The sequence below is a fragment of the Musca vetustissima genome, unplaced genomic scaffold (assembly GCF_032173495.1).
Source record: "Musca vetustissima isolate MV318-11 ecotype Yass unplaced genomic scaffold, APGP_CSIRO_Mvet_v1 utg31550, whole genome shotgun sequence".
Classification (NCBI taxonomy): domain Eukaryota; kingdom Metazoa; phylum Arthropoda; class Insecta; order Diptera; family Muscidae; genus Musca; species Musca vetustissima.
The window spans coordinates 85,375-105,427 of NW_026878121.1; the positions used below are offsets into that span (position 1 = coordinate 85,375).

The following is a 20,053-nucleotide window of genomic DNA, read 5'->3' on the forward strand; positions in this document are numbered from 1 at the left end:
CCATTCAACACTGTTTATTTGGCTTACCTAAATAATATTTGGGTTCGGTATAATTCTGTTCGTCTCTCGCCATTTGATTATTCAGCGAATCCATAAATGTTTTATTATTTGCATAAGCGCTGAACAAACTGAAATCCTGACCATAACGATCCGAGCGGGCGCCACTTGAATTTGTAAAGTCCTCGACACTGTTTTGTTGGTGTAGGAAACTGCTGCGATTGTGCCATTGTTGAAGGTCTAAGGGACAAATAAACGAAACGGGAGTCAAAATATATAATACAATACAATATATATCTGTGTGTGAGTGTGATATAGTAGTAAAATATTCCATGTGAACTTATTAGAATCCATGACCGGTATTTTATATACAAAAAGTCCTCTTTGTATACCCTTGATTATGAAGTGGAGTGTATAATATAAATTTAGTCATTCCTTTTGGAAACGGGTCTAGTAAAGAAATATAAGTTCCGTCATATTTATTTATTAATATTGGGTTCTATCCTCATTTTCCTAACGAAGTGTCTGTTATTTTGTCATTCCGTTTTTTGAAGAGTGAAAAACATCTTGTAGGGCGAGAAACATCTTTGGAGAATATGTTTGGTACAGGTTCTTGTTTTGACATAACCCCTCATAAAGCTCCGATTATACCCGGCATGTTTCACTCAAGCTTCCACCGTCCATCACCATGAGGAATCTCAGTGTGATAATAAGACAAGTTATTAATATTCATGAGAAAAGTCGTTTTACTGGCGATCTGGAAATCATCAAAGACAACTCTAAGACTTATGGGAAGGTAAAAATAGCTGTTGGACTTTATTTTAGGTAGCCCATCGAAGGCATTCTATACAGACAACTCCTTGAAGGCCGAGATCTTACCCGTCATATGGATGGTATCCACCCATCCGATGTTGCAGTGGATAAATCTTTCCGCAGTGTTGTCAGCACTGCAGTGGAAGATTTACACAACGATGCATAACTCGTTAATTTCTGCAGTGACTTCAAGGCGGATACAAATACAACGATGAACCTAGATCGGGAAACAAAGGCCTGATAGACCCAGACATAGTCGGGTCTGTTCCAGACATTGCCGTGAAGAAAGCAGGAGAAGCCATAATAATTTTCCTGATGGTACTTTTTAATCACTGTCTCAACATTGGCTATTTACCAATAGCATGAGAGGAGGCACTTGCCGTACTAATCCCAAAGCCTGGTACAGATGCATCTGCGCGGAAGCTACAGACTAATTTCCCTACTATCTCCCTTTGGAAAATTACTGGAGCATTTTATTCTGCGACGCATCAACCGTGTTGTTGTGGAAAGGAAAATCCTTAGAGATTGCCAGTTTGGATCTCGAACAAAACATTTGACAACCCACGCACTTTTGGCATTCTCTAAATAAGTGACCGAAGGCTTCAAACTGATGGAAGGAACCATTGCTATTGTTCTGGACTTTGCCAAAACTTTTGATACAGTATGGCAGAATGGCATTCTTTATAAAGTGCAATCATTCGAATGGGAAGGTAAAAATAGCTGTTGGACTTTATTTTAGGCAGCCCATCGAAGGCATTCTATACAGACAACTCCTTGAAGGCCGAGATCTTAGCCGATCATATGGAAGGTATCCACCAATCCGATGTTGCAGTGGATAAATCTTTCCGCAGTGTTGGTAGCACTGCATTGGAAGATTTACACAACGCTGCGAAACTCGTTAATTTCTGCAGTGACTTCAATGCGGATGTAAATACAACGATGGACCTAGATCGCAGGACAAATGCCTGATAGACCCAGATATAGTCGGGTCTGTAATAGCACACCGTACTCTGAAGAAGTCGTATGGCATTGACAAAGTTCCAGGCATTGCCGTGAAGAAAGCAGGAGAAGCCATAATAATTTTCCTGACGGTACTTTTTAACCACTGCCTCAACATTGGCTATTTACTAATAGCATGAGAGGAGGCACTAACTAATCCCAATGCCTGGTACAGATGCGTCAGCGCGGAAACTACAGACCAATTTCCCAACTATCGCCCTTTGGAAAATTACTGGAGCATTTTATTCTGCGACGCATCAACAGTGTTGCTGTGGAAAGGAAAAATCCTTAGAGATTGCCAGTTTGGATTTCGAGCAAAACATTCGACAACCCACGCACTTGTAGCATTCTCTAAATAAGTGAACGAAGGCTTCAAACTGAAGCAAGGAACCATTGCTATTGTTCTGGACTTTGCCAAAACTTTTGATACAGTATGGCAGAACGGCATTCTTTATAAGGTGCAATCATTCGGACACGATCCACAAACTTGTCGCATGGTGGCAAGTTTTCTCAAGGATCGAGTAGAAGATAAGATGTCTGGACAGCGAACGATCAACGCAGGGGTGCCACAGGGATCACTACTGGGACCGGATCTATACAACCTGTTCGTTTCCGACATACCGGAGCGGCCTGAAAGAGGACTGCTATTAACGTACGCTAATGATGTATTATTTGCTCTACGAGGCCTTTTTGGAAGCACTGTGGAAAGAAGATTGAATGTGTACATGGAAACACTTCACAACTACTTCAACAAATGGGGACTTAAACTCAATGTTGGAAAGTGTGTAACTGTGGTTATCAAGGGCAAACCCATGTCCACTGTGAAGAGCATCCGAAAGTACATTCCAATTATAAAGGTTGGAAAGGAATTTATTGGACTGTCAGCTAGGATGAAATACCTTGGAATCATCCTGCACGAAAGATTCGACTTCTGTCGCCATATGAATTATGTGTTTTCAGAGGCCAAAAAGATGATCTTTGCCTATCAGAGACTCTTGCGAATGCGAAGAGGACTTTCTTCGGAGGTAATGATGCTAATATACAAACAAGTGATTCGTCCCATCCTCACCTACTCCTTTGCTGCATCGGCAGACATATCGTCAGCCCGAATGGAACGGATTAGAATGTTGGAGAGAAATAATATATTGGGATCATGCATAGGAATTAGACCAACACTGGATAACAATGGAATTTATAGACGTCCGGCCAATAGGAACATCTATAATGCAATCGTCTTCAACCGAATCGATGTCTGCGTGAGGACGTGAAATATGCTCTCAACTTCCTGGAAAGGAGTACGCTTGTGGAAAATAGATTAATGGAGCGATACATGGAGTGTAACGAGGAACTTCACTTCATGCTTAGAAGATAACACCTCCCATTCTACAGACGGATGAATTCTTTACAATAAAGATGAGCGTCTGCGCCGATATTGAACCTGTATATAGCACAGCTCAATATACTAGAAATTGTATATAATTTAATTGTAAGTTTAGATTTAAGGTAGTGTTAAGTCAATTTAAGTTTGGCCTATTTTTTAACTTCTATATAAGTACAAGCTAATTTAATGATTCGCCTAGTATTCCAAATGTGGCGCTAGATATGAAATAGCTCGTAGTCTCCTTCATTGTAATCCATAGTATCCATTAAGTATATTGTACGATGAAATTATTTTCTAAATAAATGGCTATTTTGAAATGAAATGATGATCGGGGCAGTCGTCTGTAGATGATTGTTGAGTCAAGTGGGGTTACATACCTAGTCCTTGGCAGAAACAGACAGATGTTAGTCATCGTCGTACGAGTAAGGTGGTGTTAGAAAACTAGCCCTTGGCTTCAAGACGGGCACACTGTGCCTTGCTGTCGTCAACGTTCCTTGGAGTCAGATTAATCACCGTGATTAGTCTGACCCACAGACCCACATGCAATGAACAACCCTAACTTTTAGTTGATACTTTATTTAAAGTGTGTTTTCTCTCTCCCTCTCCCTCTTAAAAACCCCATAACGAAAAAAATCTTCTGAAGACCCTGGTCCCCTTTGAACCTGTCCTAGGTTCAAAGTGGTAAACACATCGTCCCACCTACAGACGTCAAAATAATTATTGTAGAGTGTACATTCTTGATTTGGGTAAACTCTTTACTTGTGAAGTATTTGTAGATTTTGACATATTTTCAAGCGAGTTCATTATGATGAGCCGATTTTTTTCAAAACATTGCTATATCATATCCACTTTTATATCGTTGCCCCATTCGGTATATATTAATGCCATCTATAGAAGTCCTTATAACTGTAGAAAACCACTCCAAATCTCTTAAATTATTTTTTTTTTCAGTTCACTTTAGACTTAATTCCATTAACTTCCACTATTGTACGTGCAGTTGTTCCTGTTGCCAAATCTCAAACACAACAGTTTCAATATTCAGTTGACTAGCTAGCTATATACATACAATACAATAATTTGTTCTTGGCACATACCTTCAACTTTTATTCCACCATAACGTGTAACGGAACTGTCACGGGATAGCATTTTGTAACGTATACGAAAGTCGAAATTATAACCACTTTGATCACGTGCTAATCTGAAAATTGTTCGAAAAAAAAAACGGAAAAGTTATGAGACAATATTACAAAAAAATGTTTTTTCATTAAAAGTTCAGTTGTGGAAAACAAAAAGGAGAACACAAAAAAAAAGAACAAAAACACAAAAAACGAAAACAATATTTGCCATTGGGATGTGTGGGTGTTGGAGTGTGTATTTATTCTCTGCACTTCAATATTTGTAGGTATTGTACGCTTTTGGGAAAGTTGAAGTTGGCAGGTTATAGTAGTAGGAGCATGGAAAGCACATACGCCAAACGGGACCGACTATACGATATGCTATTCCAATTTGGGTAAGGCCACCAAGTGATTTAATGAACCTATTATAACTTATATATATACTTATACCACTTCCAAATTTAACAACTCATATAACTGAATTCGAATACAACTACCCGTCATTAAAGTTTAAAAATTCAGTTTCCTGATAAAAAGTTCGTGTTGATAGGCCATTATACTTCAAATCGGATGCATTTATATATGGAAGCTATATCGAAATCTGATCATTTTCACAGCCACATGCAAATGAATTCTGTACAGATTTTTCATGACGAAGTTGCCTTCTTTCCACGGAATAGACCTTTATGCAATGGTGGGGTGTTACCGAGATGAGTACAGCACGATAGAGAACGCAATGTTGATGATAGACTTTTACAATTTTAAACATGGGCTGATATTACTTTTAGGATGTTTGATATTGAAAATGGGATATATCAGTCCACTTTTAATGGTAATGGTTTTGTGGTATTGTTTTTCAAACTCTTCAGTTGCAGTGTTTTAGGGTTAGTGCTGGCTAGAAAATCTCCCTACAAAAACATATTAACATTTTCTACTTTTTCAAGTGGTTCTCATGGAGCAGAACTTCTCTTTATTCGATATTTGAAATCTTTTGGGCACGTTTGTCAAGAGATCCGTTCTTATATAATTTTCAGGATTCTCGTTAAATACAAAATCTCCATAATGTTTTAGGGAAGTCCCCAATATTTGGTATTTTGGAACTTTTAGACAAATGCAATTTGGTATTTTTGGTTTTTTCTGGGTAGAAAATCTTTGTACTAAAAATGATCAAAATTGAACCACTTTTTTAGGTAGCCCCCATATTACAATAAATCGGTATTTTTTGGGACTTTGGTCAGGTGGTTCGTCCAGACTAGCTGTAATTATACCTCACACAACTATGTTGTCAGGGTATTTTAGCTTTGTGTTTTAAACGGATAAGGGATCTGGCCAGCTATTTAGAATGACTGTTTTGAAAATGGTAGGGTCAACTGTACCAAAACTAAATTTAAATTGTATGGCTTAAATGTTTATACTGGAAAAAAATAATTTGGATAATACGCCAGGGTAAGAAAGAGGAGCTCTTGATCTCTATTCGATTGAGAGAATGCAAATATTGCCAAATATGGCGCAGACTCGGAATATAGATCTACACAAAGTAATACTTCGGTGGTAGTTGTGTAGCTCTGCTCACTGGTTTTTATACCCTTCACCACACTGTGGTACAGGGTATTATGTCTTTGTGCATGTGTCCTTACATATCTTTCGATTTACACGAAATTTGGCATAGCGTACTAAATTTAGTCTGGAATGATGTGTGCTAAGTTTCGTAAAAATCGGTTCAAATATAGATATACCTCCCATATATAGTATCGCCCGATTTTATGTAAATGGTTCACCAACGTCCCTAAAATTCGTTCGATTTACACGAAATTTGGCATAACGTACTAAATGAGGTCTAGAATGATGTGTGTAAAATTTCTTGAAAATTGGTTCAGATTTAGATATAGCTCTCATATATATATTTTCGCCCGATTAAATGTTAATCGTGTACCAAAGTCCCTACATTTCTTTCGATTTGTACAAAATTTGGCATAGCGTACTGAATTAAATCTAGAATGATGTGTGTGAAGTTTCGTGAAAATCGGTTCAGATTTACACAAAATTTTGCACAACGTACTTAAGATAGTTTAGCCAAACGTGTGTCAAGTTTTGTTGGAATCCGTCCAGATTTAGATATAGCCCCCATATGGTTTCGTCCGATTTTAAGTAGGACCCAAAATATGTCTATTAGGAACAAAACGTGCATAATAAGTCTGACCTTTTATCGAACAGAAAATCGTTATACCAAAAATTTTCAATATTGGCCCAATATTCTGTATTTGCGGAGCTTGGGCACATTTTTCAGATTTGCTCTAAGTTTCTCAGGTTCATACCGACCAATTTTCAGTATTTTAGAATTTTTCTCCCGCCTATGTGGTTGTAATTTAGTATAAAGGGTTTTTGAAGCCTGGAAAATGATCAATATTAGGTTGGAACCCCATTATCAGTATTTTGTTTTACATTTTAGAGGATACTAGTCATGTAGGCGGAACTTTTTTATTGTTGGTCTGCATTTACGAGTCTCGATGGTCTCATTCGTTAAGCAGGGTTTCTTGTTCTTAGAGAAAAAAGACAACTTGCCAGGAATTTGGTATAGGTTCATGTGTTGACATAGGTTCATGTGTTGATCAATATTAGGTTGGAACCCCATTATCAGTATTTTGTTTTACATTTGAGAGGATACTAGTCATGTAGGCGGAACTTTTTTAGTGTTGGTCTGCATTTACGAGTCTCGATTGTCTCATTCGTTATGCAGGGTTTCTTGTTCTTAGAGAAAAAAGGCAACATGCCAGAAATTTGGTATAGGTTCATGTATTGACATAGCCGCCGTTTAAATGGGCCGTTCTTACAACTACAACAATGTTAAAGCCCTCTCCACTCTGTTCGGAATTTTGGTTTCTTTGGGGGAAAACACTCATCCTGACCACATAGCTTAATATTTACACCTCCATATAAATATTGAAATCTATTTTAGGTATATTTTTAAGTTGTAAACAAAATGTTCCTGGCAGACATCCTGACAGAAAATTGTCAGTGTTTCGATATAAAGGACTCATCCTAAATTGAAGTACTTTGAATGTTTTTGTTGCATTTTCAATTGAAGTGTCTGTAATTATTTCGGCGGGTTCTCAGAAAATAAAAAAAAATCTATTGGCACAAAATATTTAATCAGTGCTTTGGCTGGGTCCCATAGTTCAATATGAACCTATGGTTTACAATAACCTATTTTGTATTTGAAATAATAAGGGCTTAATAACAGCGAAAAATGTTTGCTGGGCTTCCTAGTACAAAATCTAAAATAACTTTGAACAAATGAAAAATTTTTTTTAAACTCTCAGAAATAGTTTTTGTTAATCGAGAGAATGTCAATAACAAAAGAAACAAGCACAAAAAATAATAATGTTAAATACTCACTTATTTAGTTTGATTGTAAAAATCAACGAACGAGATTCACTATAGAACAGAACTGGTCCCCATGAGGTGCCACACCACATGCCACCAATGGGTGTGCGGGCTGATTCAGCGATTTGCATATAGCCATCCGGACAGCCATCCTGGGTATATGAAGTGAAGCGTCCAATTGTAAAGCTATCCAAAGTAACCTGAAAAGGCACACAAACAAATCACACACACATATTTATATAGGGATATAAGTTTAATAGGAAAAGCAAAAATGAAAATAGAAAAAAAATGTGAAAACTGGTATGCTGGCAATAGATAACACAAAAATTAAACGAAAAATCATCAATGAAAAACTAAATATTATTTTCAGTTGTTTTTTGTGTTTTTGTTCTACCCCCGACATTCTATTGGGAACTGCTTAGGGGCAATTTAGATGTGGGGGAAATGGTTTCTAAAAAAACAAAACATAAAGATAGCAGTGCACAAATCGACAGAGATTTTCAGTGGACCAGCGTTTCAAATAAAAAATGCTGACGAGGAAACACAATGACGAAAAACAGCTCACACACGCACACACCTAACCATACCCGAAATAGTCAATGTGCCATCAACAAATAAAGAGGTAGGGATACAAACTGCAAAAACCAACTCCATTGTTGTCCAGCGGATATCCTGTCCACACGTTTCCTGTTACACAAATAGCTTTATGTCATTCTCATCTCCCACACGATTTTCAGAAACATAAAGAGTTTTTTGGAATTGTTTTGATTTTTTTGATTTTGCCTTCGTTTGCTGTGAACATTTGGGCTTTGCATTTCCAAGGCAATTTCAAATTGTTTGTTACAGTGAAATGGTGCTTAGTTTCCGAATTGTATTCTTTTTTTCCTGATCAGTTGGGTTTAGACCAAAAAGTAACTGACAGTCAGTTATTATGGGATTAGTTTATATAAGGATATTGTTAGTTATTACATTGTTGTTAGCTTATATGTGAGTAGTTACGAGGGTAACTAGACATATATTTTTGGCATAATAATGATGGGTGTATTTATAATCAAACAAACAAGTGCCTTCAAATTAAATTAAATTGGAAGAAACTTTTATATGAGAACTATGTCATTAAAGTAAAGGGTGTAAATGCTTTTAGTAAAAGGTTGTAAATGCTATAGACCAGTGAGGAAAGTAGTAAAGTCGGACGGGGCCGACCATATGATACCCTTCACCACTTTGAGTATATTCAACAGATGAATCCTAACAGACGTCGCATTTTTAAAGGACCAGTAAAATGAAATTGGAACCATAAACAGGTCATTCTGCAACCGATACTAAATTGTTCATTTGGTCAGATCTTCAGGATTCAGGAAACTTAACACACATCATTCAAGACCTAATTTGTTACGCTGTGCCAAATTTCGTGCTTAAATCGACTCAAAAAGTGATTCTATGCATATTCTCAAACGGAACCATGTGTCTGTCTCGTTTCCTTTTGCCTCTTACAAACATATGCACAAAGACATAATACCCTGTACCAGAAAAAAGAATTTGGTTCAAGAACCTCAAAACCTGGGGGCTACAGAAAAAATTGACCAATATTTATAATTTATAGTGAAGAGATGTACTACCTAATAAGGACGTACTAAATTACAGTCAAGAAAAACTCAGAACCCCCAAAATACCAATAATTTTTAGTGGGGTACCGTTATATGTACCAGAAAAACTTTATTTATAATGTTTGGTAGACCTATATAAGAACCCAATGTACAACATTTCAAAGAATTCAGTTATAAAACGAGTCCAAGAACCCGAAAATACCGAAAATTGGGGGTACACTTATATGGGGGCTTTCCGAAAAAATGGACCTTTATTTATAATGTTTGGTAGGGAGATTTACTACCCAATAAGAACACAAAATACCAAATTTCAGCGAATTCGGTCGAAAAATGCGATCAAAACCCCCAAAATACCGAAAATTGGGGGTAATCTTATATGGGGGCTATCCGAAAAAATTGACCTTTATTTATAATTTTTGGTAGGGAGATTTGCTACCCAATAAGAACTGAAAGTACCAAATTTCAGCGAATTCAATTAAAAAACGCGCTCAAGAACCTCAAAATACCGAAAATTTGGGTGTACCCTTATATGGGGGCTATACCTAAACGTGGACCGATTTTCTCCAATTTCAATAGGGTTCGTCCTTGGGCCAATTAAGTGACCTGTGCCAAATTTCATCCAAATCGGATCATAAATGCGACCTGTTAACAAAAATACATGGACAGACGGACGGACGGACAGCCGGACATGCATAAATCGACTCAGAAAGTGATTGTATGCATATTCTCAAAAGGAACCATGGGTCTATCTCGATTATTTTTGCCTGTTACAAACATATGCACAAAGACATAATAGATTTGCACGAAATTTGGCGCAGCGTACAGAATTAAGTCTAGAACGATATGTGCCAAGTTTCGAGAAAATTGGTTCAGATTTAGATATAGCTCCCATATATAGTTTTGTCCGATTTAAGGTAAATGGTGCACCAAAGCCCTATTTATCCTTCGATTTGCACGAAATTTTGCACAGTGTACTGAATTGAGTCTAGAATGGCGTGTGCCAAGTTTCGAGAAAATCGGTTCAGATATAGATATAGCTCCCATATATAGTTTCGTCCGATTTAAAGTAAATGGTGCTCCAAAGTCCCTATACATCTTCTGATTTAATTGAAATTTGACATAGAGTACTACATTAGGTTCAGAATGATGTGTGCTAAGTTTCGTGAAAATCGATTCAGATTTAGATATAGCTCCCATATATAGTTTTGTCCGATTTTATGTGAATGGTCCACCGAAGTCCTTATGTATCTGTCGATTTGCACGAAATTTTGCACAGTGTACTGAATGGAGTCTAGAATGGCGTGTGTCAAGTTTCGAGAAAATCGGTTCAGATATAGATATAGCTCCCATATATAGTTTCGTCCGATGGTGCTATAAAGTCCCTATACATCTTCTGATTTGAATGAAATTTGACATAGAGTACTGAATTAGGTCCAGAATGATGTGTGCTAAGTTCCGTGAAAAACGGTTCAAATTTAGATATAGCTCCCACATATAGTTTTGTCCGATTTTATGTAAATGGTGCACCAAAGTCCCTATATTTCTTTAGATTTGCACGAAATTTTCCATAGTGTACTAAATTGAGTCTAGAATGACGTGTGCCAAGTTTCGAGAAGATCGGGTCAGATTTATGTATACCTCCCATATATATTTTTGCCCGATCTAAGGTAAATGGGGCTCAAAAGTCCCAATATATCTTTCGATTTGCACGGAATTTGGCATATGGTACTGAATTAGGTCCAGAATGATGTGTACTAAGTTTCGGAAAAATCGGTTCAGATATAGATATAGCTTCAGTATATATTTTCTACCGATTTAATTTAAATTGTGCACTGAATACCCAAAGATTGATCGATCGGCACACAATTTTGTACAATCTACTGAAGTTACTATAACCTTTAGTGTGTCAAGTTTTCTTGAAATTGGTTCAGATTTACATATAGCTTCTTTATATACTATCCGAAAAAATTGACCTTTATTTATAATTTTTGGTAGGGAGATTTGCTACCCAATAAGAACTGAAAGTACCAAATTTCAGCGAATTCAATTAAAAAACGCGCTCAAGAACCTCAAAATACCGAAAATTTGGGTGTACCCTTATATGGGGGCTATACCTAAACGTGGTTTTCTCCAATTTCAATAGGGTTCGTCCTTGGGCCAATTAAGTGACCTGTGCCAAATTTCATCCAAATCGGATCATAAATGCGACCTGTTAACAAAAATACATGGACAGACGGACGGACGGACAGCCGGACATGCATAAATCGACTCAGAAAGTGATTCTATGCATATAACATATGCACAAAGACATAATAGATTTGCACGAAATTTGGCACAGCGTACATAATTAAGACTAGAACGATATGTGCCAAGTTTCGAGAAAATTGGTTCAGATTTAGATATAGCTCCCATATATAGTTTTGTCCGATTTAAGGTAAATGGTGCACCAAAGCCCTATATATCCTTCGATTTGCACGAAATTTTGCACAGTGTACTGAATTGAGTCTAGAATGGCGTGTGCCAAGTTTCGAGAAAATCGGTTCAGATATAGATATAGCTCCCATATATAGTTTCGTCCGATTTTAAGTAAATGGTGCATTAAAGGCCCATACATAGGCCGATTGACAATACGTACTGAAATTATAAAAAATTAATATCTAGCAAGTTTCCTTGAAAACGGTTCAGATTTAGATATAGTATAGCTTCCATATATAATTTCGACCTATTCATGTTGATTGTACACCAAATAATCAATGGGTGCCTGATTTGAAACAGTGAAGCATCCAAATAACGTGTGTAAAGTTTGCTTTAAATCTATTTACTGAATAATGTTGTGTTAGTCGGTTTACTAATAGATAAAGATCGCATATTTAAGTTTGTTCAATTTCATGTCAAAACATATGTACAATATACTCAAAGTGGTGAAGGGGTCGGCCCAGTCCGACTTTACTACTTTCCTTACTGGTTTTTATTATTTTCTGAGAACCCGAGAGTACCCGAAAAACACTTCAATTGAAAATGCAACAAGAATCTTTATAGTATTTACATGTATATTAAAAGACTTGCAATGTTGTGTCAGGAACTTAAAAAAAAATATTTAAAATGGATCTCAATATTTATGTAGGGATGGAAATGTGAAACTATGTTGTCAGAAGATATTTTCCCCCTGGGAATCTGAAATTAGGAACAGAAACGGCTGATGAGATTTTCAAAATATCGTAAAAGTATGGGACATTTAAACGGCTGAACTATACCAAAACATGAACCTATACTAACATGGTGTAGTTTTTTCATCTTAGAAGAAGAAACCCTAATATGCGGATAAGTCCTTCGAGACGTGTAAATACCGACCAATACTAAAAAGGTTCCCATACATGGCTTTTATCCTTAAAATAACCGACATATATAACTGAAATATTCTATTTAAGGGACCCCACACGTTCTAATTACAGTCACTTCGTACAGATAAAATATACACCCTTTTAGCCTACGACTATTCAAATACCAATGGAGGTGGTGCTTTATCCAAATTCGACGATATTTCTAATTTTGGCAAAGAAAAAGTTACAGCCCAAAGAGATTTCAAAATATCAAATTAGAACAACTTCGGTTAAAAATGTTCATAAAATACCGAATAATGGGTGTACCTTTACAACTCTTTATAAACTTCAGCATGAGGTGGACATTTGAAATACCTGCAATGGTTCGGGATTTTTGTTAGGATGATTTTACACCCAATGAGAACCAAATTAAAGCCAATTCGAATAACGGGGGCAATCCTCAGAAGTTAATCGATATCGATAATTTTTGGTAAAGAGAATTCAATTTATTGAAAAACTTGCCCAAAAATACCCAATATACCGGATAAAGGGGTGAACTGGTATATGGGGACTGTTCTCAAAAGTGAACCGATATAGGTAATTTTTGCTAGGGAGGTTTGTTATTTAATGAGAATTCAAAATACTTAATTATGAGCAATTTGGTTATAAAATTTGCACAGACTGTCTAAATGATCAAATAATAGGTAATACAAACTAACGGAAATTGGATAAACGGACTTTATGACAGAAATAATGACATTTTTGAATAATTTTTTTTAAGTCCAAAATGAATTTAAACCAGTGAGCGGAGCAGTATAGTCGGACGGGGCCGACCATACGATACCCTACACAACTACGAAGGAACTCTAATTTTCTGCGGATGTATATTCCGAGCCTGGACAATATTTGGTGATATTTGCACCCTCTTGCCCGATTAGAGGTAAATAGCACCTCTTCCTCACACTGTCATATTTTCCGAATATTACGAGTATTCAGTACAGCTATTGTCCAGATTCCCTTCACCGTGGGTTGAGTTGTGATGTTCGGTTTTAATTTGTGGTCCATAGATCGACTGGAAAATAACACAAAAATTAAGTTTTCGGTCCACTTCATTCCAAAATGATTATCTGATCATCTCCGAAAATTATAGGCGTTGACCATAACTGGAACCTCATGGAAGATTTCAAAGCGATCAGCGCTATAGTTCCGCTCTCTAGAGTGATAATGGGTTACTAAATAATATACGAATACAGAGAAACCTGTAAATATTTAGGTGTAACTCCCACATCCGAGCACATACAACAATATAATTGGTATTAATTTAAAGGTCAACTACTCCTCTTGGATATAATATAAACTTCTCAAGTCTATGCCCTTCAGGGGTAAATATATACGCTATAGAATACAAATTTTGTAGTTTTTCACACAAAAGTCAGGGTCCTTTTGTACCGCTAAATATTGACCGATCTTTTTCAAAACAGGCATGCTTATTCTTTGGCCTGATCCCCTTCTCCATGGAAAATTTCACGATGTTCGGGCCATTATTGCGGCCTCTGGAGCGACCAAAAAAACCGAAAAAAATTAGTATTTGGTCCATTTCATCCCCTAAATATTAGCCGATCTTTCCCAAAAACAATAGGGGTCTTCATTGGCCAGAACCCATCCTACATGCAAAATTTCGTGAAGATTGGTCCATAACTGTGTATCGTGTTTACAAATTATAATGGACAGACGGACGGACACACATGTCTAGATCGACTCAGCTAGTCGAGATATGACGATCGGTATACGTAATGGTGGGTCTTTGGGTTTGGGGCTGCACAAAGCTATAATACCCTGATAACATAGTTGTGTAGGGTATAAAAATTTGGACACATTCGGATAAGTGTGGGGATAAGCGTGGATAAATGGGTTTCGGCTTAGAATAGCTAATCATGACTTAGTTTATCACTTCCAGCGATTTTTGACCTATTTCACCACTTGGAGAATATACGCATAGAAACGGATAAGCGCGGATAAAGGCGTTCTATGCAGATGTTAGGAGATTTTCTACACCAAAATTCATTATTTTAACTTTAATTATCCTTAGGAACTTATTTCGAACTATCACTTCTATCACTTCAATATTTTTCGGATAAAAACAGATAAGTAATTCAAAGCGGATTTTTGCAGATTTTATGACAAAAGTAATGTTGGTAGATATCCTTACATTTTTTGAAGTCTAAAACGAATTTCTATATTTTGGAGCTTTTCGGCTAGGTGGTATTGATTTATTTTAATTTTCTAAACGTTCTAGAATACCTAATATTGACTTAGTTTATCATTTGCAGTGATTTTTAGACTTGTTCCAGCACTTTTCGAATAAAAACGTATAAGCGCGGATAAAGGGTTTCTACGATGATTTTTGAACTGAAATGGTATAGTTAGATATCCGTGACATTTCTCAGAAATGGGAAAAATAAATTCTAAAATTTGGAGATTTTCGGACAAAACGGTTCTAGACAAAATTTTGCTGATTGTAAATCGATAACAATTTTCAATGCTATTGTCTCTATTAGGGGCGGTGTGGTATTTGTCTTATGAAATATGTATGGACTTTTGAAATGTGTTGTTTGCACCTTTTTTAACAGTTAAAGACAGAACAAGGAAGTAGAAGAGTAAGAAAAACGTCTTTCACAGAAACAGTTAATGTTCCTGTAATAAGGATCCACAAGTTGAGGGGGATTTTCTTTCTCTTTTTCGTAGCATACAATTGCCTTTGTTGCCCTTGTTGTGTATCGTTGTTTTAACGTAATTTGCTATCCATTCTTATATAGACGATGACTGAAGTCTATGGAAGATGTTATTGTGGGAGGGTATGTGTGCAACAGACTTTCCGAAAACCGGGATGTTACCTCCCTCTCGTCAGCGACATAATAGAGCTCATGAGTTCAAGTGGATAAAAGTGTCGGAGTAAATTACCGTCTTAACCACAGAGCTGATAAAAATTAATGACGTCTTTTAATTTTGTTGTTGTTGATTTTTTTTTTTTCAAAACAAAAAATTAGAGAAAGAAAGAGAATGGAGGAATTGGACGTGCAATATCATGAAATGTTATCATAGCACGACATAATGTCATTATGTATTTGATATAAAAAGAGTTGTTTTGAAAATGACAGTTTCAAAAATTGAAACATCACAATGAAGTACATTGTTATCAGCACGAAGGCGCAAGCTAGGTAATATTCTACAAAAACAGACATTTGTATGGGGGTTATTTTAAAATATTGAAGAATATTGAATAATTTCTGTAAATAAGTTCCCAGGAAACCGATAGGCTAAATTTAAGGCACATCAATGAGAAAATTCAGTCTAAACTTTATTATCGTGAAAATCGAGCGAGAATTTTTTGTGAAACAAAACACATTTTAACCTTCAATATCCTTGAATTCCCCAAATATAGCCACTACAAACGGAAAATGCTACAAAAACCTTCAAAATACCTACAAGTAATAATGATGATAAGTTCGGCCCGGCCGAACTTTTTATACCCTCCACCATGAGGATGACAATCAAAAGATCTAAATTAATGGGGGCTTTGAACATAAAACTCGGTTTAAAAACCTGTCGAAAATTCTCAAAATACCGACATGGATCAATATTAATTACAGCCAATTTGATTGAAAAACGTGTCAAAAATTGTGGGGTCTACTCTTCAACGTGGGCTAATATTAACAATTTTTAGTACTGGAATGTGAGAACCAAAAATATAAAATTACAGTCAATTCGTTTGGAAAATCTGTCCAAAATCCCCAAAATTCCAAATACTGGGGGTACACAGTTATATAGGAAACATGGGAACACAAAATGTCAATTAACAGCCAATTCTTTGGAAAACGTGTCCAAAATCCCCAATATGCTGAATATTGGGGGCTACACCAAAACGTGGACCGATATATCACACCGCAATTATCCTAAGTGTACTACCAATGTCTGTGCTAAATTTCAGAGCTCTATCTGAATCTCTATGTGATTTCAAAAGAAGGATAGACAGACGAATAATCGACATAGAATTTTATATATATTAGTATGTGAGCCTTTAAGAACCCCTTATAACAGATTACAGCCATACCGGTTGGTAACTACGGCAACATTTTATTACACTCCACCTTATGGTGGAGGGTATAAAATGGATCAGAATCTGTATATAGGGCTATGTCAAAACATGGAGCAGTATTAAACTTGCCGTTATGCATAATTTTTGGTAGGAAGGTTTGACATACCATGCGAACCAAAAATCTGATTAGAGAAAATCGTACCGAGACTCGTCAGTCTATGTATTTTTGTGACCTAAGTAGAGATCGCATACCGATGACAGGATTGGATGATATTTGTTGCAGGTCATTTATTTGAAGATATCATCGATCGAAACGAAATTTAACATAGTGTATAGAATTGAGTCATAAATTAAGGAGACCCCCCCCATTCTCGGGGTCAAAATTTTTGTTGATATAATTGGAATCTACACTGATTAAAGAATGTCTCTACAAAATTTCAAGTGAAAATCTCAAGAACTCTTGAAGATATAGCCGATTTATTGTGTCAGCATCAAGTGACGGCTGAAGGGCTTCTCAAACTTTAAACGCGTTTTTCTCTAAACATTTTTTTGCGAATGGCGGGCACGATAACTCAAAAAATAATAATCCAATCGACTTCAAATTTTTACACGTTTCTCTGGGAGTGTATAGCTCTTGTATGAACTAGGATAAAGCCAATCGGTGAAGATCTTCCTTATTTTTTAACTAGGTTTTTGGTAAAAAATCGGCAATTTTCCAAAAATATTTTTTCAAAGGTCCACCATTTTGTTAATTTTAGAGCGAATACAATAATCCTGAAATTTGATACAGAGCCAGACATGTACTCTTTCTAACACCGTTGGAATTTTCGGATTCCGATGTTCCAGTGAGGAGTTATCATGCCCGCCATCAAAAATAAGGACTTTTCTTTAATTACAAAAAACAACAACAAAACAATAACAAAATTTTTTTGTAAATTATTTTTCTTCTCTTTTAAATCTTCAAATATATATGTGCAAAGTTACAAACCTTAACAAGCATTGGTATTGATTTACCAGTACATTGAAAATCCTGAAAAATTAAAATCGAGAATGGGTGGGGTTCCCTTAAATAGCTTCGATACATAATTAAATGAATTTGTGTATTTTATATGTAAATATAAATATAAAATAATAAAATAGGGATATAATATATCCCCATATATCCTAGGAATAATTTTGTTATCAATGTCGCACAATATTTCAAAGCTCTATCGCCAAATATTGCGAGCTCTATCTTGATTTCAACAAACTGATGTGTACAATGATGGAAATGGATGAATCGACAAAGAATTTTATTCTGATGGAGAATATATTAGGTTGGTGAAAAAGAAATCCATTATTGAGCTATAGAACTTTATTTAACATACTTCGAATGTCCGATTTGGGCCAAATATGCACCATTTTGTTGTATGATTTGTTGCCATTTTAAGAGTAACTTCATAATGCTTCTCTCATAGAAGTCTCGCTCTCTATTTGCAAATAACTCTAGTAATCGATTTTCACAATCCTCCCTAGATACCAATTTTTATCATTAAAGAAATGTTGCAATGGAAGAAAAAGATGGCAATCGCTTGGTGCCAAGTCCGGACTATATGGCAGATGCATTAAAAATTGGCAACCCGAAGTTTCTGGCGAGTCACTGGCCTAGCGTTGTTCGGGTGGAACACGACACCTCTCCTTTTGGTCAATTCTGGCCATTTCAATTGTGAATGGTAAAACAGTTTTATGGTCGATTTTTAGCTCCTGGGCGATGTTACGATGGCTAACATACCGGTCAACATCAATCATTTCTCCGATTTTATCGAAATTTTCTACGACCAGCCTACCTGTGCGAGGTGTTTCTTTAACATAAAATTCCTGATCGGAATCTACGAAACCAAAATTGCACATAATTGACTGTTACAGTATTGGATTCACAATTTTAACCACTTGGCTTACATTGTCGCCTTTGTCAAAGAAGAACTGTAAAATTTGCCGAATTTCTAACTCACAAAAAGTGTTTTACTGCGAAATGTCACCCTTCCATAAATCTGAAATTGTTTGATTGATACTTTACAAGAGATCTATCAATACAGCCACCTGCCGAAAAAATAATTGTTTAATTTTTCCCCAATCTAATATATATATATATATATATATATATCAGGGGTCTCGGGTGACCTGATTGACAAATTTAATATACACTTCACCTTGTGATAGAAGGTATAATAATTTGATTTCATTTATACCCTCCACCCTCATAGTATGGGGAATAAATTATGTTTGTGGCCTCATTTGTAACTCTTCAGAATAATAATATGCGACAATATAAAGTCTACAAAAGTAACCAAAATTTTTTGGTATGGCAGATTAATTACCGCGCTTTATATAAGTTACCTACCAATTTTAGGCATTTAGTCACATTTTTGACAGAAATTTTAGATGTTTTTAAGTTTCAAGGGGGTAATTAGTATTCGTAAGTGTATCTCTCATATATCGGCACTTTCCGACTTTCGATATTTTGTGGATTATGAACTCATTTTAAAATTAACTTAATTACGATTTGTTTCAATTTAAATTGATTTTATCAAATCAATATTTCGGTATGTCAAATTGCGCATTAATGATCGATAATTTTTTGAAATTTTCATTTCTTCTCTGTGATTATTTTGTATAAAACCTATTTCAATAAAAAAACATAAATTAAAATAGCCAGCAGTTAAACAAAATCAATTAATTTTTTTTTTTACACAAACATCTCTATGCTTTTATACAAACATTTATTTTCCATTCAATAGTTACCTGTACAACATCACCATGCTGTCCTCCAGCTGCTGTAAATGTCAATTGACAAATGTACGGCAAACGATCCTGTTTGGGACGATGCAATTCCAATGAATAGGTTTGTCCAGTATCACCATAATAGGTTCGATTGCAGCCTAAGTAGAGAAGAGGACAAATAAATTGAATTTAATTTAGATTATTTTTCCTTTTTTGCTGTTGAACGCACAACTAATTCTAATTATAATAAAACAAAATTATTCAACTGTATATTAATTCACTTAAAACTAATTAAAATTATTCTATTGTTTGTTTTCTCTTATGTTCGGTTGAGCAAATGATAAAAAAACAAATAAATAACGAAATTTTACATTCTAGACCACGGTGAGTATAATTGATATAATTCGAACGTTAATGAAGTATACGCCTATTGTACTACTAATTGGCTTATCATATTTATGGCAGTGTAAATCGAGAGTAAGAGTGTGAGAGCGTAAGTAAGAACTAATCATCAAAAATTACTGACTAAGGAGAAAAACGAGAATACGTGTATACATTTTCCACCCCATTTTCAATTCTTT

General features: G+C 35.8%; 1 protein-coding gene across 1 annotated transcript in view; it reads right to left on the bottom strand.

Moving 5' to 3' along the window:
• LOC133322923 (uncharacterized) overlaps window positions 1-19,630 on the bottom strand; it is a gene marked incomplete at its 5' end in the record, with an annotated part of 70,409 nt that extends 50,779 nt beyond the window's left edge. Inside the window, 4 exons of the mRNA XM_061531875.1 lie at window positions 28-237; window positions 4,285-4,388; window positions 7,702-7,889; window positions 19,494-19,630. Coding sequence (XP_061387859.1) covers window positions 28-237; window positions 4,285-4,388; window positions 7,702-7,889; window positions 19,494-19,630 — 639 coding nt within the window. The remainder of the gene's footprint in view (window positions 1-27; window positions 238-4,284; window positions 4,389-7,701; window positions 7,890-19,493) is intronic.
• Between the last annotated feature and the right edge of the window lie 423 nt (window positions 19,631-20,053).